Raw genomic sequence first — 25,301 nt, forward strand, 5'->3', positions numbered from 1 at the left:
GATCGCCGAAGAATCGATGCTTTTGAACTGTGGTGTTGGAGAAGACTCTTGAGAGTCCCTTATACTGCAAGGAGATCCAACCAGTCCATTCTAAAGGAGATCAATCCTGGATGTTCATTGGAGGGACTGATGCTAAAGCTGAAACTCCAATACTTTGGCCACCTCATGAGACGAGTTGACTCACTGGAAAAGACTCTGATGCTGGGAAAGGTTGGGGGCGGGAGGAGAAGGGGACGACGGAGAATGAGATGGCTGGATGGCATCACCGACTCTGTGGACATGAGTTTGAGTGTACTCCGGGAGTTGGTGATGGACAGGGAGGCCTGGCGTGCTGTGATTCATGGGGTCGCGGAGAGTCGGACACGACTGAGCGACTGAACTGAACTGAACTGAACTGAACTGAAGTAAAAGAAATAAGACACGAAAGAGTACGAATGGTGTGATTCCATTTAAATGACATTCTGGAGAGGATGAGTTATAGAGACGGCAAATAGAGACTGGCTGTGGCCGGGAGAGCAGCTGACGGCAGGGAGGTATTGGTGCCTGGGAACATTTGGGTGATGGGGGTGTTCTGTGTCTTGATTGTTGTGGCGTTAACAGGAGTGTAGATGTTTGTCGAGATTCTTGCGACTGTGCGCTTTTTCAAGAGTGAGTTTTATTATTTGTGAATTTCACCTTAATTTTTAAAAAGTAAAAAAATTATAATTAATATTTAAACTGTAAAAGAAAGCTTAGGGCCAACCTTCAGTACCTTACAGAAGAGTAAAGGGATATAATAACCAAAGCAACGCATCAATATTTGCTGTGTTCAGAATATCATGCATAGTAATGAAGAGCTGTAAACAGACACGCCGAGGACAGCTGGACAACCTCACACTTGTCCCGTGTTTTGCACGGTCCCTCTAAGAAGTCTGGAGGTTTCTAGAACTTCGAATGTAGTAGATGAGGAGGGGAACGTCTTATTTCACCTTCTTGCTATTTCCTGTGCTGCCTCTTGAACTGTTTCATGCCCCAAATTGAAATATATTCTCACTCAGTTCATTTCAGTCGCTCAGTCGTGTCCGACTCTCCGTGACCCCATGAATCACAGCACACCAGGCCTCCCTGTCCATCACCAACTCCCGGAGTTCACTCAAACTCATGTCCACAGAGTCAGTGATGCCATCCAGCCATCTCATTCTCGGTCGTTCCCTTCTCCTCCCGCCCCCAACCCTGCCCAGCATCAGAGTCTTTTCCAGTGAGTCAACTCGTCGCATGAGGTGGCCAAAGTACTGCAGTTTCAGCTTTAGCATCAGTCCTTCCAATGAAAACCCAGGATTGATCTCCTTTAGAATGGACTGGTTGGATCTCCTTGCGGTACAAGGGACTCTCAAGAGTCTTCTCCAACACCACAGTTCAAAAGCATCAATTCTTCGGCAATCAGCTTTCTTCACAGTCCAACTCTCACATCCATACATGACCACGGGAAAAACCATAGCCTTGACTAGACGGACCTTTGTTGGCAAAGTAATGTCTCTGCTTTTTAATATATTATCAAGGTTGATCATAACTTTCCTTCCAAGGAGTAAGCGTCTTTTAATTTCATGGCTGCAATCAGCATCTGCAGTGATTTTAGAGCCCAAGAAAATAAAGTCTGACACTGTTTCCACTGTTTTTCCATCTATTTCCCATGAAGTGATGGGACCAGATGCCATGATCTTCGTTTTCTGAATGTTGAGCTTCAAGCCAACCTTTTCACTCTCCTCTTTCACTTTCATCAAGAGGCCTTTGAGTTCCTCTTCACTTTCTGCCATAAGGGTAGTGTCATCTGCATATCTGAGATTATTGATATTTCTCCCAGCAATCTTGATTCCAGCTTCTGCTTCTTCCAGCCCAGCGTTCCTCATGATGTACTCTGCATATAAGTTAAATAAACAAGGTGACAATATACAACCTTGACGTACACCTTTTCCTATTTGGAACTAGTCTGTTGTTCCATGTACAGTTCTGACTGTTGCTTCCTGACCTGCATACAGGTTTCTCAAGAGGCAGGTCAGGTGGTCTGGGATTCCCATCTCTTTCAGAATGTTCCACAGTTTATTGTGATCCACACAGTCAAAGGCTTTGGCATAGTCAATGAAGCAGAAATAGATGTTTTTCTGGAACTCTCTTGCTTTCTCCATGATCCAGCGGATGTTGGCAATTTGATCTCTGGTGCCTCTGCCTTTTCTAAAACCTGCTTGAACATCTGGGAGTTCACGGTTCACATATTGCTGAAGCCTGGCTTGGAGAATTTTGAGCATGACTTTACTAGCGTGCGAGATGAGTGCAATTGTGCGGTAGTTTGAGCATTCTTTGGCATTGCCTTTCTTTGGGATTGGAATGAAGACTGACCTTTTCCAGTACTGTGGCCACTGCTGAGTTTTCCAAATTTGCTGGCATATTGAGTGCAGCACTTTCACAGCATCATCTTTCAAGACTTGAAATAGCTCAACTGGAATTCTCACTAAGATATGCATATTAATGTACTTATTTTTTTTAAGTACTTTAAATGTAGTTTAAAAGTTTTTGTTTTCCCCAAAGTACTTTGGGACTTCTCTGGTGGTCCAGTGGTTGAGAATCCATCTTCAACGCATGGGATGTGGGCTAGATCCCTGGTCTGGGAACTCAGATCCCACATGCCTTGGAGCAACTAAGTCCATGAGCCACAAGTACTGAACCTGCGTGTTCTGGAGCCCGTGTGCCACCACCAAAGATTCTGCATGACACAAATGTAGAACTTGTACATTTCAATTAAGATCTGAAGTCAAATGAACAAATAAATAAACATTAAACATACTTAATAGAAAAGGGAGATTTTTCTCAGGGCATAGAAAGTAGTTAGGGATTTATTACAAATTAAAAAAATAGAGAAAGGTCATGAAAACATGAAGATAGAGGCTCAAGAGCAGAAGTAAAAAATTATCTAGAGATCAAGAAAGCCACTTTTCAGTGCCTTCAGCCTCATCTGGAAATGACTGTTCTCCTAGAGATTTAATCAGATGATTTTAAGATTTAAAGCACATATTCCTTTATCAGTTTTCTAGCAATTTGCTAACAGTGTTTTTGCAGATTGGCAGATATGAAAATTGGAGACACTGACCTACCTGTGCACAAGCCTTGGTCTTCATTTATACTGGCCTTCAGCACTGCCGATCTGGTTGGCAATATCTAGGAAATGAGGTTTTAATGTGCTTTTTATCCTATTGTACGTAAAATTTCACAAGCATAATTATTAAAATTGTAGATATTTGTCTCTATTAATACTCTCAAGTGGAACATAAGTTTTTGGCAAACTCTCAAATTGAAGAAATGTTAAAGAATTATATTTCTTTTTTATTTCTCTCCCCATCCCTACTCCACTTCTGTTATCAGGTACCAGGTCTGCCAAGTTCTAAAAACAGAGGGAGATGGTCCTGCTCTTGAAGATCTCATCATTTAGTGGTCTTTACTTTTAGAAGAGATGGTGAATGTAGTGACAAAATCAACATAATATCAAGGACAGTTAAATGCATTTATCTAATCATTTCTAATCTCTGTAAATTTATGCTTTCCATGTTCTAGTAAAACAGCACAAAAAAATCGCTGAACTTGAGGAACTGGTGTTCTAGAGAGAAAAAAACAGAAAGCATTTGAAACAAATATTCATTCAGGCTCCTTTTCTTAGCAACATTTTGAATTTCTTATTTTCATCTGCATCTTCTCTTTTGAAGAAAGGAACTTGAATGCAATAAGAATATCTTCAAGTCTTGCTAAAAATTATTTACAAAATAGCATCACTGGTAATGCCCGAGAGTTTGTTAGAACTGTAGACTTTCAGCTGCACCCCAGGCCTTCTAAATCATTATATGCATGTACAATGCATCATGCATTGTAACATAATCTCCAGGTGGTGTGTTCGCTCTTTCAAGTTTGAGAAGCACTGCTGATGGGCATCAACTCAGCATGTACTCTGAAGGTAAACCCTTTAGAGCAGTGATTCTCCAAGTATGGTCCCTGGGCAGTATTGGTATCATCTGAGAACGTGTTAGGAATGAAAATTCTTATGTCCTACCAAATCGGTAAGATGGGGCTCGGCTAGCTGTGTGGAGCTTCAGTAAACTCTACAGGTGAGTCTGATGTCTGCTAGTTCTGAGGACCATTGTTCAGAAGTTGGTTGGCCCTGGAGAAGGAAATGGCAATCCACTCCAGTATCCTTGCCTGGAAAATCTCATGGACAGAGGAACCTGGTGGGCTGCAGTCCACGGGGTCCCAAAGAGTTGGGCACTACTGAGCGACTAACGCTTACTTACACTTACTTCTGACCTACTGAGAGCAACAAGTGACAGTATGGTGGTCTGTGCCTGGCCCTCCAATAAGGCTGTGGACTTCCAGATTAGCAGAAGGCAGATTACAGGTGGGCCCCATCTCGTGTGGGGTTTATGTTCTGCATCCAGATTCAGGGCCCGCAGAGACTCCGACCAGTGTGGGGTTTATGTTCCGCATCCAGATTCAGGGCCCGCAGAGACTCCGACCAGCACCCTGTGCTGCCCAGCCCACCAGCTGCATCTGTTTCTCAGTCCTAGGGTTCTCCCAGGTCTCTTGCTGACTGCTCTTCTCCAGAGGCCCCCTCCAGGGAATGTCTAGCGAACATCCAGGGACACGGCAGCAGTGACATACACAGGACTGCCAGCAATAATGTTGTTTTGGAACTTTGTCTACAAAATCTTCTCCAAACTGTTGCTGGGAAAGAAGGCAATGGTGAGAGTTGCTCACCCTGATGTGAACTGTGGCAACCAGTATAGAGGTGTCTCTTGGCTGGAGGAGGAGCCCCCCAAGCCTCATCAGTGTTGGGAGTGTCCTGAGTCTTGGCCTATGTGGGACTGAGCTTCAGACCAAGACTTTGGGAGCAGGCACCGTTAGAAGATACAAAGCTGCCTGGAGCCAGGGTGGAGCTACCAGTAGAAGAACCAGGGAAGGAAGCAAGCATAGTGATGGCAGAGTGGCGAAGGCTGCAGAAGTAGAACCAGATATGCTCCTGCTGGAGTAAATCTGGGAGAGCACCAGCATTACTGTTTGCAATAATTCTTTTAAATTATTTTGAGAGATACTTTTTTAACCTTTAAGAATCAGCATAGTTACATTTATAATACTTTCTGTATCAGTTTTTAGGTGTTAGAAACTGGCAAGAAGCCTGAGAGGAGGCTTAATTCTGGAAAACATATCTTTTACAACAGTGTCAATGTGAAAAACATTTTTACAAATGAATTTTGGCTCTCAGGCACTGATAAACTGAGGCATTCTAGTGTATGATATGGCCACCATCTTCAAATAAAAAAGCAGGCACTTGCTGTCCTTTGAAATATCTGCTGCATCTGTGCTGCGATGTATGCATGAGTTAACCTGCTTTTATGGTTGTATTTTTTGTGTTGAATATCTATTTTGAATCTTCATAATTATACTTTGATTATTCATAATTTCTCACTTTATATAACTAACGCATGTTGACAATAAACTGTAAATAAATGAATGAAATAAGGTAAAAAAAAAAAAAGAAGTTGGTTGGTGGATTAGGTGAAAGTAGGAGAAATCAGTGGAGAAGGCGATGGCAAGCCACTCCAGTACTGTTGCCTGGAGAATCCCAGGGACGGAGGAGCCTGGTGGGCTGCAGTCCATGGGGTCGCTGGGAGTCAGACACGACTGAGCGACTTCACTTTCACTTTTCACTTTCACACATTGGAGAAGGAAATGGCAACCCACTCCAGTGTTCTTGCCTGGAGAATCCCAGGGACGGAGGAGCCTGGTGGGCTGCCGTCTATGGGGTTGCACAGAGTTGGACATGACTGATGTGACTTAGCAGCAGCAGCAGGAGATATCAGTCTTGTAAATCCTCATGCATAATTCCTCCGGGCTTCGCCTTCTCAGGTGCCCAGGGTAATTGAATTCTCTTACAGCCATTATTTTCCAGTGCTCAAACATGGAGATAGATGTAATAGGATCATAGGGAGTTTTAATAAAGTAAACATTAGTGCACAAAAACAACCCCGTAATTGAAGATTTAGACTCTAAAGGAAATGAAATAGAGCCTTCTACCGATCTTCTAATCATATCTAAAAAACCTGCCTCCTATGCTTTAATAGTCATCATTACAATTTGTGCGTGAGTGTTACGGGCATTAATGTAGGCTTTCAAAATTCACTGTTGCAGGGAAAAAAATATTTGAATAAAAAATGTTAGGTTTCAGGCAATGAACTGATGATATATTTATGGCACGTGTGTGCTGCCCAGAGTTGGTAGTTGATTTTTCACACCTGAGTGTGCTTCAGCCATTTTGACACATAAGTCCGCTGCTCATGACTTCCCATTTCTTGAGTGGGATTTCATTTCCAATCTCAGCCAATGAAACCTTCCTCAGGATTAAGAGGACTCTTAGTCCTTTTCTCTTTGACATGGACTTGTGCAGGGGATTGGTCAGGTATAACATTGCATTTACAGAGGAGGATTTTTTTAAGTGTTGAAAAATGGAGCTTTCAACATGACTTTTGGATTATTAATGATTTTTGTCTCATTGAATCCTAGGAATAGCTGAGGATACATACCGTAAAGGAGGTTTATTTTAGATGCTTGACCTTGAGATGTTTTCTAAGACTCGAGAGTCTGCCCCAACTTGAGAGTTCCTTTTCTCAACTCCCCTTCTCTTCTGACCCCTTTCAGAGCATGTCAGATTCGTGGGGTTCAAATACTTGAAGTGGGTTGAGTGTGAGGAGTGTGGGGTGGCCTGGAACATAAGGAGACCTCCATGGGCTGTGGCAGGACCTCAGGACTCTGTGAGTGTGACATGCTGGAAGGAAACCTTATCTAGGACGCCGTTGTCCTTGACAGTGTTCTTCATGAATCACTGTGTCTGAGGAGAAGGATTCAGACCTTCCCATGTTCATGAACTCGGTGTCTGAGGGGAAGGATTCAGACCTTCCCATGTTCATGAATCTCGGTGTCTGAGGGGAAGGATTCAGACTTTCCCGTGTTCATGAATCTCGGTGTCTGAGGGGAAGGATTCAGATCTTCCCATGTTCATGAATCACTGTGTCTGAGGGGAAGGAGTCAGACCTTCCCGTGTTCATGAATCAAGGTGTCTGAGAGGAAGGATTCAGACCTTCCGTGGAGTGACCAGCTGTCTTCGTTTTCCTTGTGCTTTTCCTGTTTTGAAGTCTTCCTTCCCGAGCCGATGGGCGGATGACTGCCCTATGCATGAACTTTGGTTTGTCAGTTTCTGGCGTCGAAATGTCAGAGTTTCCGTCAGAATGTACATGTTCTCATCAGGTTACCTGTTTCACAAGGCCTCCCAGGGCTGTGTGAGCACCTGTGAGGACCGTAGTGTGTTTATTGTGCGCTTTTCTTTCCTTTCCTTGGGAAATATTTTAAAAGACAACAATCAAATCACATGAATACTCATGACCCACTCCCCAGCTTTATTAAATCCACAATAATCAGCTATCCTTGCTTACACTTTAATTTCTGGTAGAGTCAAGTTCAGGTAAAATTGAAGTCCGCGTAGCCACCCTTGATTCTATTCTCTTTCCTGTTTGCCCAGATGGAAGGTTGGTAACTTCACATTTCTCTATGCGTTTTATAACTTTATGTCAAATTGATGGATACATAAACCTATGTTTTGCAGGCACTCAGAACTTTTATTTCTGTTTCATCTTACAGCTTTTGTTGTTCAACACTATTTAGAGACCAAGTGTAGGCTTGGTTTAACTCTTCTCTAGTACACTATTGAGTGAATCCATCATAAATCGTTTTCATTTTTCTGTTGATTGGTAGAATATTTTCATGTTTGTCTGTTACATGTAATGTTTGTACTTCAGTGTTTTTTGCATGCCCAGGATCATGAAGCCACAGGTGTGCAGGTCGGAAAACCAGCTCTCTCTTGCCCCACTGTTCTCTAGCATGGCGTGACAGTTTAGTTTTTCCGGCAGAGTGGTGGCCGTTCTCATTTTTACCAGCACTTGGTACTTGCAGGTATCTTACTTTTTGATCATCTGAGGGGAAGAAAGACTAACTCAGGCTTAATTTTTTTCTGAACTTTTAGATTTTCAGATGATAATAGATTCATATGTAACTGTGTAATACTTGGCAGTTGCATAAGACATGATACAGAAAGATAAGTGTACCTTTTACTCAATTCCATCCAATGGTAACATCTTGCAGAACAGAGCACAACATTACTTTAGGATATTGACATCGCCACAGCCAAGTCACAGGGCATTTCTAGCACAACCACGACCCCTCAGGTTGCCCTCTGACAGTCACGTCTACTTCTCTCCTGAGTTCCTCAGGCCGCCTCTCTTCCCTCCCACCTCTGTCCTTTTATCTCTGGCAACTATACATCTATTCTCCATTTCTCTAGTCTCGTCATCTCAAGACGCTCCCTAAATGGAGTCACACAGTGTGTTAGTCCTAGGGACTGGCTTTCCCCATTCAGAAACTTCCCTGGAGATCTGTCTACATTGTTGTGTGTATCAATACTCCATTCTTTTTCGTTGGTGAGTAGTATTCCTCAGTGTGGTCATACCATCGTTTAACCATTCACCCGTTGAAAAGCATCTGGGATGCTTCTAGTTTTTTGTTATTATGAACAAAGCTGTTATAAACGTTTGTATATATTTCGTGTGAATATAAACTTTTATTTTCCTGGAATGAATGGAGTTCAATTTCTGTATCATATGTTGCTGTTGTTTAGTCACTCAGTCGTGTCTGGCTCTTTTCTGACCCCACGGACTGTAGCCTGCCAGGCTCCTCTGTCCTTGGGATTTCCCAGGCAAGAACACTGGAGTGGGTTGCATTTCCTTCTCCAGTTCATCTTCCCAACCCAGGGATCAAACCCATGTCTCCTGCATTGGGAGGCAGATTCTTTACCAGTGAGCCGCCAGGGAAGCCTGGGTCACATGGTAGTCATATGTTTAGGTTTTAAAGCAACTGAGAGACTAATTTCTAGGGTGGTCATATTTTACATTGCCACCAGCAATGTGTGAATGGTTCAGTTTCTCCACAGCCTTGTTAACAAATGATGCCATATTTTTATTTTAGCTACTCTGATAGGTATATAGTGATATCTCCTTGTGATTTTAATTTATATTTAAATAATGGCTAATGATGTTGGCTAATATCTTTTCATGTGCTTATTTGCAATCTGTGCATGCTCTTAGTGAAAAGATTGCAGGTTATATAGTTTTCATTTGGTTGGTGAGTTTTCAGTATCCTCTGAGGCTCCTTTTAGTATTCCAAGTCAACTAAGAAGATTTATGTTTAGTGAAGACCACACAAATAGCCAACTTAACTCTTTATATCTCACATCCTACCCAATCCAGTAATTTTAGGGTATTGTGATATACTTCTAGAACCTAGCCCACATAGAAAATTATATTAGAAAATGATTCCCTTTCTCAGATACAAAAATTACTGTCCAGTTATATTTAGAAGGGAAAAGAGAAAGCACTACAGACAGTCTCTATAAAAGCATAGTTGTTAGGTTTTAGGTTTTGGGACAAGTCATTATTGCTTCATCAGCCCTCAGTTCATCCTTTCACACATCACGAAGCTGTGCATACAAACGTAGGAACTAGGGCTTGCTTAGCGGAACTTCAGCTGAACCTGGGAGATCAAAGATGCTCTATCCTTCATAGTGAAAATGGTAAAACATGTTGATAGTTACAGTCTTACGATGCCAGCTCTACAGTGACTTTGGAGAACTGGATCAGAAGATTTTATTTCATATTGAAGGATGTATGTTTGTAAGGGTATTTTCAGAGGATGAAGTGATATGCTGAGACCATCTTTAGCAGACTTGCTCTTCGCTAAGACTTTTTTTTTAACTTAGTGGAAAAATGATGCTGCAGTTCATGGGACTGCAGAGAACTGGTCATGATTTTGTGACTGAGCAACAGAAGGGTGTTCTCTTTGTTTCTATTCACTGTGCTAACATTTTCCAGGCGGATCTGTGTAACAGCAACACTAACAGAAAGGTTTTCTTTTCTACTTCTTTAGATGTGAAAGTACGCTGCAGCTACTTTTGGTTCTATGCCAAGATTCAGTTCAGTTCAGCTCAGTCGTGTCCGACTCTCCACGACCCCATGAATCACAGCACGCCAGGCCTCCCTGTCCATCACCAACTCCCGGAGTTCACTCAAACTCAAGTCCACAGAGTCGGTGATGCTATCCAGCCATCCCATTCTCTGTCGTCCCCTTCTCCTCCTGCCCCCAACCTTTCCCAGCATCAGAGTCTTTTCCAGTGAGTCAACTCGTCTCATGAGGTGGCCAAAGTATTGCAGTTTCAGCTTCAGCAGATTAAACCCACACTATTTCACAATTTGTACATGAATCCTGATGAAGCATTTTTAGGAGCTGACTGCCCCGTAACCTGCGTTTCACCAGATGCTCATTATGAATTTTTCTACTATTCTAATAAATGTGGCATCATAACCAGAGTAAGAGGAGTGACTATTTTCCCTAAAATCTGAATGTCGTATGGCTCCTTCAACAGCCCCCAAGCCAGACGTCATTAAGATTTTATCTGTAATATCGCGGACTGATTTCTCTAATAGTCACATTCAGGACAGAGGAAATGAATGAAGATGAGAAATACTTATTTTCTTTTTGGGTAATAACTGCAAACTCTAATGTGAACCTTGTAGATATAAAATTCAATTAGTGACAGAAAAGTCAGGAAGATGGCAAGTTAGAAAGTTTCCACATCTCACAAGTGTATCATGTTGCATTGCAGTTTATAAAGTGATATATTACAGTTTATAAAGTTTGGCCCTGTGCAATCAGGAGGAGGAAATAACAAAGTTAAGCATCAGAAGGTTTTTCAAAGTAAATGTTTAACATTCTCCAGCCCCACCCAATCCCGCTCACCAGAGACTCTGACGTGCCTTACTGGGCACAGTGAATGATCAACTATACAAACTGCTAAAGAAGTTTGATTGGGATTTTGGCTTAATTTAAAAAATGTTAGCAGCCTACAAAACTTTGTTGTAAAATGACTTGCTATTTTGCTCCCTATCCCAAATGGAATATTAAATAATAGAATTTTTCCAGTCTAGCTGAATGTCAATATCAGGTTCCACAGAAGGCAAAATTTAAGGTGGAGTTGAGCATGCAGGATGTTTTATTAAGAAGTGTCTATTTTTATGCCAGTACCATAATGATTTGATTAATATAGCTTTGGAGGGTAGGTTTTTTTCCCAAGAGGAAACAGTTCCATTGATACAGCTATAGATTCAGTGTGTCTGTGGGAGGGACTACGTTTAGGATTGTCTTACACTACCATTCTGAACCAGATGGATTGTAACTCGTGATGCCCCCAGCTTTGCTTTTCTCGGGATTGCTTTGACTATTCAAGGCTTCTGCGTTCAATACAACTTTAGGGTAGTTTCTATTTCCTGTGAAAAGTGTCACTGGGGTTTGGATAGGGATTGTATTGACTCTATGGACGGATTTGGGTAGTATGGATATTTGAACAATATTAATTCCTCTGATCCCATGATCATGGGATAGCTTTCCATTGTTTGCCTTCAATTTCCTTCACCAAAGCCTTGTGATTTTCAGCGTTAGATATTCTACTTTCTTAGTTAAATTTATCACTAAGGATCTTATTTTTGATGCTATTGAAAAAAATGGGACTTTTTTCTTTATTTTTCCATGTATTTTGTTGTTAATGTACAGAAACACAACTAATTTCCCTGGGGTTTATAGTGAGTAGAGGCAGCTCCCAGGTTCCAAAGTGCATTCATATGGGCTTAAAGCTCATACTCTCTACGACTAAGCAGTATTCCAGTTACAGCAGTGTTTCTCAAAAGGAGGTATAAGCAAACTTTCTTGAATTTGAATCACAAAGATCCTTTTTCTTTTGGTTAACGAGTACTGATTGCCTCTTCTACACAAGCATTCTGCCAGATTTTAATGCTTGTGTCCATTTAGAAGGTGGCTTAGTTTCCCATGAACGGATGTTGACTGTGGTCACTTTTAGAGAGTTTGAAGGATCCACAACTTCCTATTCGAATAATTATTAAGTTTCCCGAGGCTATTGAGACAAACATATGCTTAAAATCTTTCTTTGTCCCTTTAGACTTTCCAGGAGACTCTTCTGCTTCAGACTAAAATCAAATATATCTCAAGTAACTCCGGAGACACAGCTGAAATGCCACTGTCATGTGTTGTCACAAAACAAGCATGGTATGCCAGGTTCCTACCCTGGTTCCTGGCTCCATCTTAGTTTTTAAGATAAGAAACCAACCCTGAGAGATTAAAAGGCATAGCAAGGGAGAAAAAAAGACACAACCCTATTGGTAACATCAGTTTGTTGATTCCTGACCCTATATATTTCAGAAGTTACTTCAATTGTGTTTTAGGAAAAAGAGTAGCCTGCCAGGCTCCTCTGTACATGGAATTTTCCAGGCAAGAATATTGGAATGGGTAGTCATTCCCTTCTCCAGGGGATCTTCTTGACTTAGGGCTTGAACCTGGGTCTCCTGTCTTGCAGGCAGACTCTTTACCACTGAACCACCAGGGAAGACCTATATATAATACCAGGAATACTGAAAAATGGAATGAAGATTTTTTTTTATACAACTGTCAGAGTCACTGAAAATCTGATATATCTTAACCAGATCTTAATCAAATCTAGCTATTTTGAAGTGTGAACCCACATTCAAGGTTCCTGAAAGAAATAAGAAAGTCTAAATGATAGTTTATGAACTCACTGAAGAATCAAGGTCAGCACGCTGGACTCAAGATGTAGGGAGAGAGATGGAACATACTAGAACAGAATCCATAGGTTAAGATTAATTTTTTTTGGTATCTTACCAACTTTTAAGAAAGCCTGTAATAATCAAGCTTTTTAGATCATAGCAACTTTGATCAGGTCTTGGCAAACTTCTGATTGTTGGTAGGACTTTATTTGGATAATTTTTCTGTTAGGTTCTTCTGGTTAAAATCTTGACTTGAGTTTTTTTCTCTCAGTGATTACAGAAGGGCCTTACTACATAGTGTTCTTCTCACAGATAATAACAATAATAACAACTAACATTTATTAGTCACCATATTCCTGCACTGTTCCAACATTTGTATAAATGTATTTGTTCTTCATGACAGCTCAATGAGATAGATACTATTATGCCAACTTAGGGGTAAGGAGATTGAGGCACAGTGAAATTATTTACCTAAGATCATTTTCTGGTAGATGGTAGAACCAGGAAGTAAACCCAGAGTTTGGTTTCTAAGCCCATGTTACTCAACACCACAAACACTGCCTGTGATGTTCTGGAACAATAAGCAGAAATCAATCCATCTACTAGTGATAGGAATTTGGTCTGAAGTTCAGTCTTGGAAGCAATGATGTCTGAATAGATCTTAGGTTCATGTGATATTCCTATATTTTCTTCTCTCACTTTACTATGTACCCTTTTAATTTTTTTGTAGCATGTACCCTTTGTCAAATGAAACTGAAAGTGGAGATGATGAAGCTAGCTCTGAAGACATGGAAGTTGCGTATACGTTGCAGCCACAGTAAGGGTCCTCAGGACTGGCGTTCTGTGATTTTGTCCATGCGTGTCCTAGACAAGAGCCAATACAGCTGGCAAGGAAATGTCCCCTATTTGTGCCTAAAAAGCTTCCACTTCAGGAATGGGCAGTTCATGCATGCCTTCTGTGTGTGTTGGCGGTGCTGCTGATCATGTGCTGCTGTTAATATGTCACTAACTTCCAGGGATCCTGTTTAAGTAAGAGCTGTCCTTCTGGGGTATCACATGACATTCCATGATAAATGCAAAGATGAAAGAAATATCCATCAATTCCAACATCAGTGGAGTTCTGAATTTGAATAAAAAAGTGTCAAACTGAACCTACAAAGTGAAGGCTTAGATACCTTGGTAATCGTGAGCTCAGCAAAGTGCTGTAATGCTGGGTGGTTACTTCTTCCAGGAAGGACTGAATACCTTCAGGCAGTACAGTTCTTTCTCCTTGAGCCACATCTGAAGGGATATGACGATAAATCCACATGCATGTTGATTTTGGGTTATCAGTAACGAGGTGGAGCTATGCTACAGAAAGTATCGGGACAGTCTTAGAAAATTTCAGTTGTACTTCATAGTTTAATGAGGCCAAAGTATCCTTGTTCACTTAAACCTGCATTGCACTTGAATCATCACACACTTAAGGATGTTGTTCCAAGGGAAAAATGTTTCCTTTCTCTTGAATTCTCCTCTTTCACTTTTAATCTACACCCTCTCTCCCATCCACACGTATAATAACCCCCTTTACTGATGAATACCAAGCTCATTGAAATAGCCAAATAATGTTTATATTGGGACTAATTTTAAAGTTTCTTCTATTTCAGGGACGATCTGAATATGATATTCTCTTTGTGTACCAAATGATGTAACGTACTGGAAGAGAAGAAATGAGATCTATGTTCAAAGGCAAGTTCTGAAATGACCGTTCAGGACTGAAGATTTAGTGTGCTGGTTTATAGAAATCAGAGGAGCTGGCGTGGAACTGAATAATACCCGATTGTCTATTTCAAAAAGCTAATTTCTGATTTTAAATAAAATGGCATGTTGCCTTTTTATCTTCTTTTTTTTAAAGACACTACCCCTGCTTTTAAGTCTATGGAGACTTATTTATGAATAAAGTGTGTTCTATTACCTGTCTGTAATTATTGAAGGGCTGTGTCATTTTAAGCTTTGATGCTCACTATAAAGAGGTTTTTCAAAGGCAAAATGACTAATTCTTCCCTGCTTGGTGGCTGATTCGTAAGCTTAGCTAAGATTTAGAGCTAGCTGGATCGTTCATTCATTTCATGAACGTGCCCTCATGGAATTTACATTTTGGTAGGGCACAGACTATTCAAAAAAACATATTCTATAAATTCCAGGAGTGGGGTGAACGCTGCTTAGGAAAAACGCCCGGCAGAGAAGGGAGATTGGTAACGTCCGGGTGAGGGTTGCTGCTGTACGCGCGGCGTCAGGAGATGCCTGCCTGGAAGGGGGCCGGCAGAAGCCGCGAAGGCGCGAGGGAGCGGGCCGCGCAGCCCGGGAGGAAGGCTCCCCACGGCTGTGCCGGGGAGGCTGCGGGTCCCTGCGGAGCCCACGGCAAGCAGGCGCGGGCGGTCGGAGCGGGGGACACAGATAAACCGGGAGGGACCCTCCTCCGCAGAACCGGGGCAGTGAGAGGGCTTAGCCTCTCAACACTGACCTGACAACCCCGGTTTCTATTTGAGCCAGAAGGGAGAGTCGCTGGCGAGTCTCACACCGAGAGACGAGGTCGGGCTTGGTCCACTCTAACGCATCGCCCTGCGCGCGGAGCAGACCAAGGGGGCGCCGAGGCTGAGCTGCTGCCCGACGCTCGGCCCGGGACTGCGGCCCGCCGGGCTCCTCCGTCCACCGCATCCTCCGGCAGCAGTACTGGAGTGGGGTGCCGTTTCCTCATCCAGGAACGGCTGAGTAGGGAAACCAATGTTAACGTCGGTACTCTTGAGTGGGAGGGTAGGAGGGCTCGGTAGACCAGTTCTCAAAGCTCTCATCGATGGGTGATCTTTCCTTTCGGGGGACTAGACAAATCTGGAGAGTCTGTTTTTTTCTTCTTGCAATGAGAGGTGGTGGTAGCGGTGGTGTATTACTTAAGGCTACGGGGTACCGGCCAGGGATGCCACTAAACATCCTGCAGTGAGAAAGATAGCACTCCCTCCCTCTGCCCCGCCCAAATACACAACAGAGAATTACTGGGTGGAAGTTGAGAGCCCTGGGTTAGATAGGGCAGTGGAACAGACAGAAAGTGTCAGATTCTGAAGAGAGCTATACCTGTGTGGATATATCGATATAATCTGAGAAAGATTTGCAAACAGTTGGGTATGGGAGTAAAAGAGAGGAATCCAGGAGGCTTTACCATATTTGAGCTCCTGTAAAGTCGGAGGTGCCGCTAACTTGATAAGAATGTGGGAGATCCTGGTTTAGAAGCTCTGTTTGGCAGAGGTCAAGTTTAAGATGGTCATTAGATCTCTAAGTGGAGAGAGCAAGTGGGTATTGAACAGATAGGTCTGGGGTTCAGAGGAGGTGGTCCAGGCTGGATGTAGAAAATTTGTATTCATCAGCAAAAATTTAAAACTGACAAGACTGGATGAGTTCAAGCAAAGATAAGTGGTTCAAGGCTCAGGTTTTCCGATATTAAGAAGAAGCTGAGAGGAGGCAGAAACTTCAAAGGAGGAAACCAGTAAGGCAGACTGAAGCAAACCGAGCAGAGAGTGAAGTCCTGGAAGCCACACAGATGGAGGTAATAATCACATCACTTGTTCTTGAAAGGTTAAGTAGGACGGTCGAGAACTAAGAGTTGACTATAAGCTCTGGCAACAGGCAGAGCGCTGATGACTGGAAAAAGCGGTTTTGGTGGAGAGGCTGTGCTCGAAAGTGTTGGATCAGGTTTAGGAGAGGATGGATAATAAGTTAGAAAAAGCAGAAACACTAACTTGAGAAGATATACGCACAACGGTGTTCATAGCAGCATTTTTTACAAACGCCAACTCATGGAAGCAGCCTGACGACAGACGAATGGATGAAGATGTGAGAGATACACACACAGCGAGATGCGACTCAGCCGTGAAAAGAGCGGAATCTTGCCATTTGCAGCAAGATGGATGGTGTTAGAGGGCGTTATGCTAAAGTGAAATGTCAGACAGAAATGACAAACGTCATACAGTATCACTTATATGTGAAATCTAAAAAATATGACCAACCAGTGCACATCACAAAAAAGAAGCAGACTCACAGAAAGAACAAACTAGTGGTTATCAGCGGGGAGAGGGGAGAGGGGAGGGTGAGCCTGCCGTAGGGGGTTAAGAGATACAAACTGTTAGGTATAAAATAAGCTACAAGCATGTATTGTACAACCTGGGGAATAAGGTGAATATTTTATAACCATAAATGGAGTATAACCTTTAAAACTTGTGAATCACTACACTGTACACCTGTAATTCATATAATGTTATACAGCAACCATGCTTCAATTCAGAAAGACAGGATAAGGAAGAACCTGAAAGAGTATAAATGACTTTTCCTAGGAGTATGGCTGTCAAGAGAAGAATAGAAATTGGGTTTCTCACAAACACCAGTCAGCGTAACTTGTTTAACTTCCCGGTGATGATATAATTGCTTCCTCAAATGAATGTGTGATTTCTTAGATTTTCCATTTCAGTCTCAGGCCCCTCTGCTTCCCCCAACCATCTGTGCAGCCACCTCAGAATGTAAGTAACCTCTCCAGTCTTTCAAATACAAGAGTGATGCATAGACCAGCAAGGTTATGACCTGGGGGCTTGTTAGAAGGAAGTGTTACATATCAAGTCTAATTCAAGCCCTACTCAGTCAAACTCTGTCTTTTAACAAGATCCTTGCAAGATTTAAAAACAAAATGCAAGTTTTGTTTTTTTAAAGTAAATTGAAGATAAGACTGGGTCCACGTGTTTCCACCTGGACCCTAAGAGGTGGAGCTGAATCTCTTCTATCGTTAAGGAAGGGATTTCAGGTGGGTCCTGGGGTATTCGTTTCCCTCACACTCCAATACCCTGTGGAGCTGGGATCCTTTCAGTATCTCCGACAACAAGAGAGACTTGTTTCACTGTCCTTTTGTGGACAAGCTAAGACACAAGAAATAAATGGCAGCCAAAACTGGTTCCATTGCCCCCTCAACTCGTGTAGATAATTCTACACAGGGTTTCTGTATCTCGTTTCCTTTCACCCAGCTAAGTGAGAAGCTATTAGCAGAGCATTCTCCACTTTGGGTAACCCTTCAATTTCCTGATCAAAAAAGAATATTGAATTTTCCCTGTGCCGTGTGGTATGATAAATTGTGAAAAGGTCAAAGCACCTGGAAATACCCTTGATTTATCTAAAACGTCTAGACAGCTGAAGTGGCCAATCCTTTCTGGAGGAAAGCCTCTTCCCCATGCATACATAGAGTGTGCAAATATCTTCCTTAAGACAAGATCTTCATAAAATGACACTTGTCTCCTTGAAAATCTGCTCTGACTATCCTTAATCCCATCAGGCTGATAATAACGTCAGGTCTCAGCAGAGCAAAAGGGGAAATAGAGTCTCTAGGGAGGAGATTGTTAGTTAATTGAAAAAGAGAAGACATAAATGTCCGTCAGATTTTAGATATTTCACGGTTTTCATATGCAGTATGAAATTTTCATTTCATGGTTTTCTAATGACTATGCTGCCATTAGAAAGGAAGTGTTAGATGCATAGGCAATGGTGTTTTGAAAAATAATTATTTATTTTTGGCTGTACTAGGTCTTCGGAGAAGGCAATGGCAACCCACTCCAGTACTCTCGCCTGGAGAATCCCAGGGACAGAGAAGCCTGGTAAGCTGCAGTCCATGGGGTCACTAAGAGTCGGACACGACTGAGTGACTTCACTTTCACTTTTCACTTTCCTGCATTGGAGAAGGCAATGGCAACCCACTCCAGTACTCTTGCCTGGAGAATCCCAGGGAGGGCAGAGCCTGTCGGGCTGCCGTCTGTGGGGTCGCACAGAGTCGGACACGACTGAAGTGACTTAGCAGGGCTTCACTGTCGCCCTTGGGCTTTCTCTAGTTGGAGCAAGTGCGCGCACAGGCTTCTCACTGCGGCGGCGTCTCCTGTTGCAGACCGCGGGCCGCAGGGCGCAGGGGTTCGGTGGTCGCCACAAGGGAGCTCACGGTCGCTGCTCCCGGGCTCCAGAACGCAGGCTCGATAGTTCTGATGGCCGGGCTCAATTGCTCCGTGGCGCGTGGGATCTTCCTGGACCAAGGATCGAACCCACGTCTCCTGTTTTGTCAGGCAGATTCTTTACCACTGAGCCACCAGGGAAGCCAAAGGCAATGATATTAAAATTCTCTGAGACAGTTTATGTAAATAAACCTCTGTATAGAACAATGCAAATTCCATTTGTTATGAATACCTAGATAGAGATGCATCCATGAAATGAAATATTTGTAAAGAAAATTACCAAGATGTCCTACAATAAAATATTATCTGGCTTGCCTGAGCATGGGGGAAAAGAATGTGTGAGTTACTGGTCAATAAGAAATTTCAGTGTTATTCTGCACACTTCCTTACAGTTTGAATTGTCCGCCATACATTCCCATCTGGCATAATTAAGATAATTACCAGCTACAGTTCACTGCTACTGTCTTTGTAAATTTAAATCTACTGAAGTTCCCTCTTTCCTGGTTATTACTTAACAACACACACTCCAAAGTAAAAATTCATTGATTTTACGAGACATAAAGTATAATTAAAACATTTAGCGGGAAGAGCATTCGCCTGTGGTCTCTCATGATCGCAGGTGTGTCTTGCAGCTTGTTCTTTGTTACATCACTGTGTGGTCCTGGAAATTTCTATACTGTTGATAATTTTCACTAGCGATTATCCTGTAATCAGAAGCCATCTGTGAAACATGCTGTATGATTTCTAAAGGTAACATTAAACTTTTGCTTTTGAGATGGAGCTTCTGGAATTGTTGTTTCTTGCTAAAATACTGAGCTAGTTCAAACTGTTAGTTTCATCCACAGCCTCTCCTCCTTTCAGTTTTTACTTTCCCAGATTTGACTGGACAAAAACACTCTCATAAACTTTTCTTCAGCAACCTGGACATGTATGCATTTATGATAAAATATATTTGGGAAGGCTCAATTAAAACAGAAAGCAGTGGGGTTTTTTTCCTCCTACTAATTTTATTTTAATTTTTTAATTTTTTTAATTTTGTGGAATAATACATTCTTTTTTAAAATTTTATTTTAACTTTTAGTTTATTTATTTTAATTGGAGGCTAATTACTTTACATCATTGTATTGGTTTTGCCATACATTGACATGAATCTGCCCCAGGTGTACATGTGTTCCCCATCTTGAACTCCCCTCCCACCTCCCTCCCCATCCCATCCCTCTGGTTCATCCCAGTGCACCAGCCATGGGCATCCTGTATCATGCATCGAACTTGGACTGGCGATTCGTTTCACATGATAATTTGACCGCAGTTTTGCAAATTTGTTTACTTGAATCAGGATCTCCTGGAGCTCATTAGAAGGATTAGTAGACCAACTGGATCACAATTGTTGACCAAGGAACTGATGTTTTTCACATGACCCCGAAATGGTTATCATAAACAGTATTGTCAATCAAATCATAAATAATTTCTTCTGTGTTAACCACCCGAATCTCTCAAATCATCTTGTAAAGCTCTGTTTTTTATGTTCCAATAGACACATATCGGATATTGCTTAAGACACCATTTCAGACATGTCCTCAAGCTTGCAGGAGACACAACTGGAGGGGCAGAGTCTAGAACTACTTTTCTCACACTTACATTCTGACTTTCTGAATCACAACAGAACACTGTCGGGCACTAAGAGAAGGAGCCAGCAGTGTGTGCTCCGGAGTGGTGATGGGCATCGCCTGCAGCTGAGCAGACGCGGGGCCGACAAACAGCTCTGAGCCTACTTCCCTCCGTTCCCTGCTTCCTGTGAAGCCTTGGCTCCAGAGCTGAAGAATGAAGGCCTCTGGTGTGTTAGGACTCCTCGTGCTTTTTCTGTTGATCCGTGGTTTGGATAATTGTAAGAGAAAAAGGGGGTTCTGAAGGGTGGCATGTCAATCAGTGGGGTGCTTTTTTTATACTGTTGGCTTTGGGGTGAATATTGGTAATTTGGCGATCATCTGCTAGTATCTAATGGCTGTCCGTTTTCACTGAGCTCCGTAGTAATATCTGTGCATCTTTACCGCTGGGTTTTCCCTTGAATCCGAAAGTGGTTTCAGGAGGCTGTTATCTTTTTCCTTACTTACCACATATTTCAAGGTTCTTATTTGCTTTTGTGTTGGACGTGCTTGTCGCTTGTTAGAAATACTTGTGCTGAATGGACGAGTCAGGAGGCTGCCCAAGGCCTCTGAGAGGAGGTTGCTTAGGTTCTTAGGACTTAGACCATGCTCTTTGAGGGTTGGGCAGAGTAGTCTGCTGCTTAGTGATTCCTTTTTAGACCAAAGGCTCTCAACAGATTCCACCTGTGCCTTAATCTTACTTGGCCACTTAGCAACATGACTTAAACGTAGTCATCTGAAGTGTGGGAAACTAATCAACTGATGTTAAATGGGTATAATGAAGAGTCCATGATTAAAGACAATCTTAAATTTTCTTTGATCCACATTATTATGCTTATGTAATCCTATTGGGCAATAACCAAATTAGCCCATAGAACTCAGTAGTATTTTATTTATATGAAGATGTTTGTGGTCAAGCTTATGATGTCTAATTTTTATAACCGTCTCACAGCCATTAAAAGGGATATTCTCATTTGAATATTTGTGATTGCTTCCTTTATTAACAGTGAATTTCATACTAGAATTATAAATCGTAACTAAAGCTGATGCCTATTTTATTTTTAAACTGTGTCATAGAGTCTGAGTAATAAGGCACCATTTTGCTGACAAGGAAATTGAGAATTAACCTGAAGTAGAACGTGAGTATAAGTGACTTTCCTCACCAGATATCAGAAAATACCATAAGCCATTGTAATCAAGTCAGTATGATCTATGCAGTTGCAGAACTGGATGCATGTAAATCACATTAAATAATGTACTATTGCTTGAAAACACAGTAGTGTTAGTTGCTCAATTGTGTCTTACTCTTTGTGACCCCGTGGACTGAAGCCCACCGGGCTCCTCTGTCCATGCGTTCTCCAGGCAAGAATACTGGAGTGGGTTGCCTTTCCCTTCTCCAGGGGATCTTCCCAACCCAGGGGTGGAACGTGGGTCTCCAGCATTGCAGGTGGATTCTTTACCATCTGAGCCACTGGGAGGATTGCTTGAAAACATAGAGGAAATATATTTATTTTGAAGAGGGCAATGTATGTCCTACTTAGTGCTATTAATGCTTAACAGGGATACCATTTCAACTTAAAGGTAGATGTTCATTTGTTTCTCTAGACAGTGTGTACAAATTGGGGAACAATTTTAGTATGTAAAAAAGAGTTATCAGATAAAGGGCACTTTTTCAATTACTGAATATCCCCAAAGTCCCATGTTCTAGTGAAAAACTATCAGAGCCTTGTCTAATTTAAGGTTTGATTCCCAGTAAGTAGCTCCATGACTTCCCCAAATCTGGAAAAAGAAACTGAGGCACGTAAAAATTAAGTCATTCACCCAAGATTTCACGGTGGAATAAATAGAAATGGAACCAAGGCATTTTTTGCTCTGGAACTAGGCATTTCAGCTAAGAGGCTGAAAATTTTCTGAGCTACTGTTTAGAGATGACATGTAATCTGAGCTGTTTCCTCTTTTTCTTCCACCAGTGTTTGTCATCTGTGCTAGAAGCTGGCTCCAGGTCAAAGTGAGACGAACACCATCTGTGGATGAGCTGCTACCGCAGGTTCATGAGCTCTTTCTCGGAAATGGCTGCGCTGTCGCCACAGGGCTGCCTGATTCCTTTGAGTTCCTTTATGGTCTTACTACTTTTGGCATCAGGATGAGTCATTATTTTAATAAGAAACAGTCTTTTCTTATTTGCGGGTATAACCCCAATTATTAACTCTGTGTAACTACTTTTGTCAATTGATTTTGTGGCTTATGTAATACTGTGTGTTAGATGTTCAGTCACATCCGACTCTTTGCGACCCCACGGACTGCAACCCACCAAGCTCCTTTGTCCATGTGATTTCCCAGGCAAGAATACTGGAGTGGGTACTCATTCCCTTTTCCAGGACTTCTTCCCGACCCACGGATCAAACCTGGGTCTCCTGCACTTCAGACAGATTCTTTACCATCTGAGCCACCAAGGAAGCCCAACCCTCCATCTTAAATTTTTGGGTAATTCTACAATAGGAAAAAAAAAAACAGATAAAATATGGGATTTTAAAAACCAGGCATTCATTTTTGTCTGCCTTTTTCTAATACGTCTCTCCTGTTTTTGATGGTGAGATTTTATAGTCTATAGGGAAAAATCAAACTTGAAAAAAATATTTTCTTTTGAAACATCTCCACAATTTCCCACCCTTCTGTTGTGTTGATTTAAATAGTCACCTAAAATAGGAGATATCAGGGTACTAACTGCTATATAATTAAGAAAGAATTCAGTCTTCCCAAGCAACATACTTGGGATTTCATTAGTTATCTTGAATGAAGCGGATCCTGATGAGAGGACGTTAGTGAACAGTTTGCTGTCAGTTGTGCAGATGAGAGTTTTAGAGGCTTTAATTCTTTCATCGTGTTTTACTGATTAAATAAACAGTCATGATCATGCACCAGACAGTCTGCTTACTTAGCCCTCATGTAACCCTGCTGGATGTAACCTCTCGATGAAAGTGAAAGAGGAGAGTGAAAAGGTTGGCTTGAAGCTCAACATTCAGAAAACGAAGATCATGGCATCTGGTCCCATCACTCCATGGGAAATAGATGGGGAAACAGTGTCAGACTTTATTTTTTTGGGCTCCAAAATCACTGTGGATGCTGATTGCAGCCATGAAATTAAAAGACGCTTACTCCTTGGAAGGAAAGTTATGACCAACCTAGACAGCATATTAAAAAGCAGAGACATTACTTTGCCAACCAAGGTCCATCTAGTCAAAGCTATGGTTTTTCCCGTGGTCATGTATGGATGTGAGAGTTGGACTGTGAAGAAAGCTGATCGCCGAAGAATTGATGCTTTTGAACTTGATGCTGGAGAAGACTCTTGAGAGTCCCTTGGACTGCAAGGAGGTCCAACCAGTCCATTCTAAAGGAGATCAATCCTGGGTGTTCATTGGAAGCACTGATGCTGAAGCTGAAACTCCAATACTTTGGCCACCTCATGTGAAGAGTTGACTCACTGGAAAAGACTCTGATGCTGGGAGGGATTGGGGGTGGGAGGAGACGGGGACGACAGAGAATGAGATGGCTGGATGGCATCAGCGACTCGATGGACATGAGTTTGAGTGAACTCCGTGAGTTGGTGATGGACAGGGAGGCCTGGCGTGCTGTGCTTCATGGGGTCGCAGAGAGTCGGACACGACTGAGCGACTGAACTGAACTGAACCCTGCTGGAATACAGTGTCATGCAGAGAGTGGGGCGTCTGGGATCTGAACTGGGCCCCCATGCTCTTAGTCCCTTAAATTATGCTGTCTTGTGTTTACCGATTTCTGCTTGATCTCCTTGCTGTCTATGGAGACGGCATCTTGGTTTTCCTTTTGGACCTGCATCTGTCCTGGTTTAGAACCTGTGACTTATGTGGAGTCATTTGACTGCTGCCTCCAGATACAGGAGCCAATCATCTGCTGCACGCTGTGTTCCCAATACCTAGAATAATGCCCAGCGTTTCACAAGCACACGGGGCTGGAATGACTGAGGAACTAACACACACTCACGTACAGGTGTTCATTAAATAAAATGTAGGCATTAAAATACATGAAATAGAAAGGCCATGCCAGCTGTCAGTTTAGATAACTATAGTGGGGCAACCGTAACTACTAAGGGACTGCTCTGCGATTTATAGGGAGGGGTGCACTCTTTTTCACTGAGATAATAAATGGTTAGTCTTTAAGCAGATAAGTGCTGAGATTTCTATTTGTCATTCATGAAAAGAGGTTCCTTTCAGAGGAAGGAAAAGATAGGAAGTTGTTGGGGAGGGAGTGAAATGGGTACTTGACAGTATAATTGCGTTTCTGTTATCCAGCTATTTCTGAAGCAGAATTACCTGGGGACTCCTCAAGTATATGAACAAATAAGTACCATTTGTGCTAAATTCAAATTAAGTTGGATGTTCCTCATATGTAATCCTGTGCCATAGAGTGCTCACCCCACACATTCTCTCTGTAGCCATGGAATATCGAAAAGCTCAGTCCGAGTTATTTCCTGTCACATGGACACTAAGTGCCAAAAATGGTATTTGGACTTGAGCAATCCGAATTACTAGCAAGCAATCCTGAAGACTCTGCTTTCAACATGTTAAATCAGTATGACTAAAGTTGAAACATATGTCTAAATATTGATCAAGACTAACTGCATCAGAGAGTTGAATATACTTTCTGATGCTGGTAGTGTTTTCCAATTCTGTAATATAAATACTTGGAATGATAATATACGATGAGTTTCATGCCTGGTGGTTTGCGCATCCGTGTGATTCACCATTACGGAGATACGCCTGTACACATAGTTGAATCGTTTTTCTTTAGAAATATGTGTTAGTTGCTATTTATGATGGATGTATCACGCTCTCTCCTTTACAAACAATAGCTCATAATTGGAGCTG

The 25,301-nt window shown here is 42.1% G+C and overlaps 1 protein-coding gene across 1 annotated transcript; it reads left to right on the forward strand.

Moving 5' to 3' along the window:
- The first annotated feature begins 6,308 nt into the window (after window positions 1-6,308).
- On the forward strand, window positions 6,309-14,435 carry LOC129554208 (oocyte-secreted protein 1). Its single transcript, XM_055422815.2, has 6 exons — window positions 6,309-6,472; window positions 10,045-10,083; window positions 10,342-10,484; window positions 12,128-12,234; window positions 13,480-13,566; window positions 14,396-14,435. Exons 1-6 carry the CDS (start codon window positions 6,397-6,399, stop codon window positions 14,433-14,435), a joined length of 492 nt encoding a protein of 163 aa, XP_055278790.2. The 5' UTR covers window positions 6,309-6,396.
- The last annotated feature ends 10,866 nt before the right edge of the window (window positions 14,436-25,301 follow it).

This window comes from Moschus berezovskii, chromosome 14 (genome assembly GCF_049115385.1).
Source record: "Moschus berezovskii isolate FMDL1 chromosome 14, NW_MosBer_1.0, whole genome shotgun sequence".
Classification (NCBI taxonomy): domain Eukaryota; kingdom Metazoa; phylum Chordata; class Mammalia; order Artiodactyla; family Moschidae; genus Moschus; species Moschus berezovskii.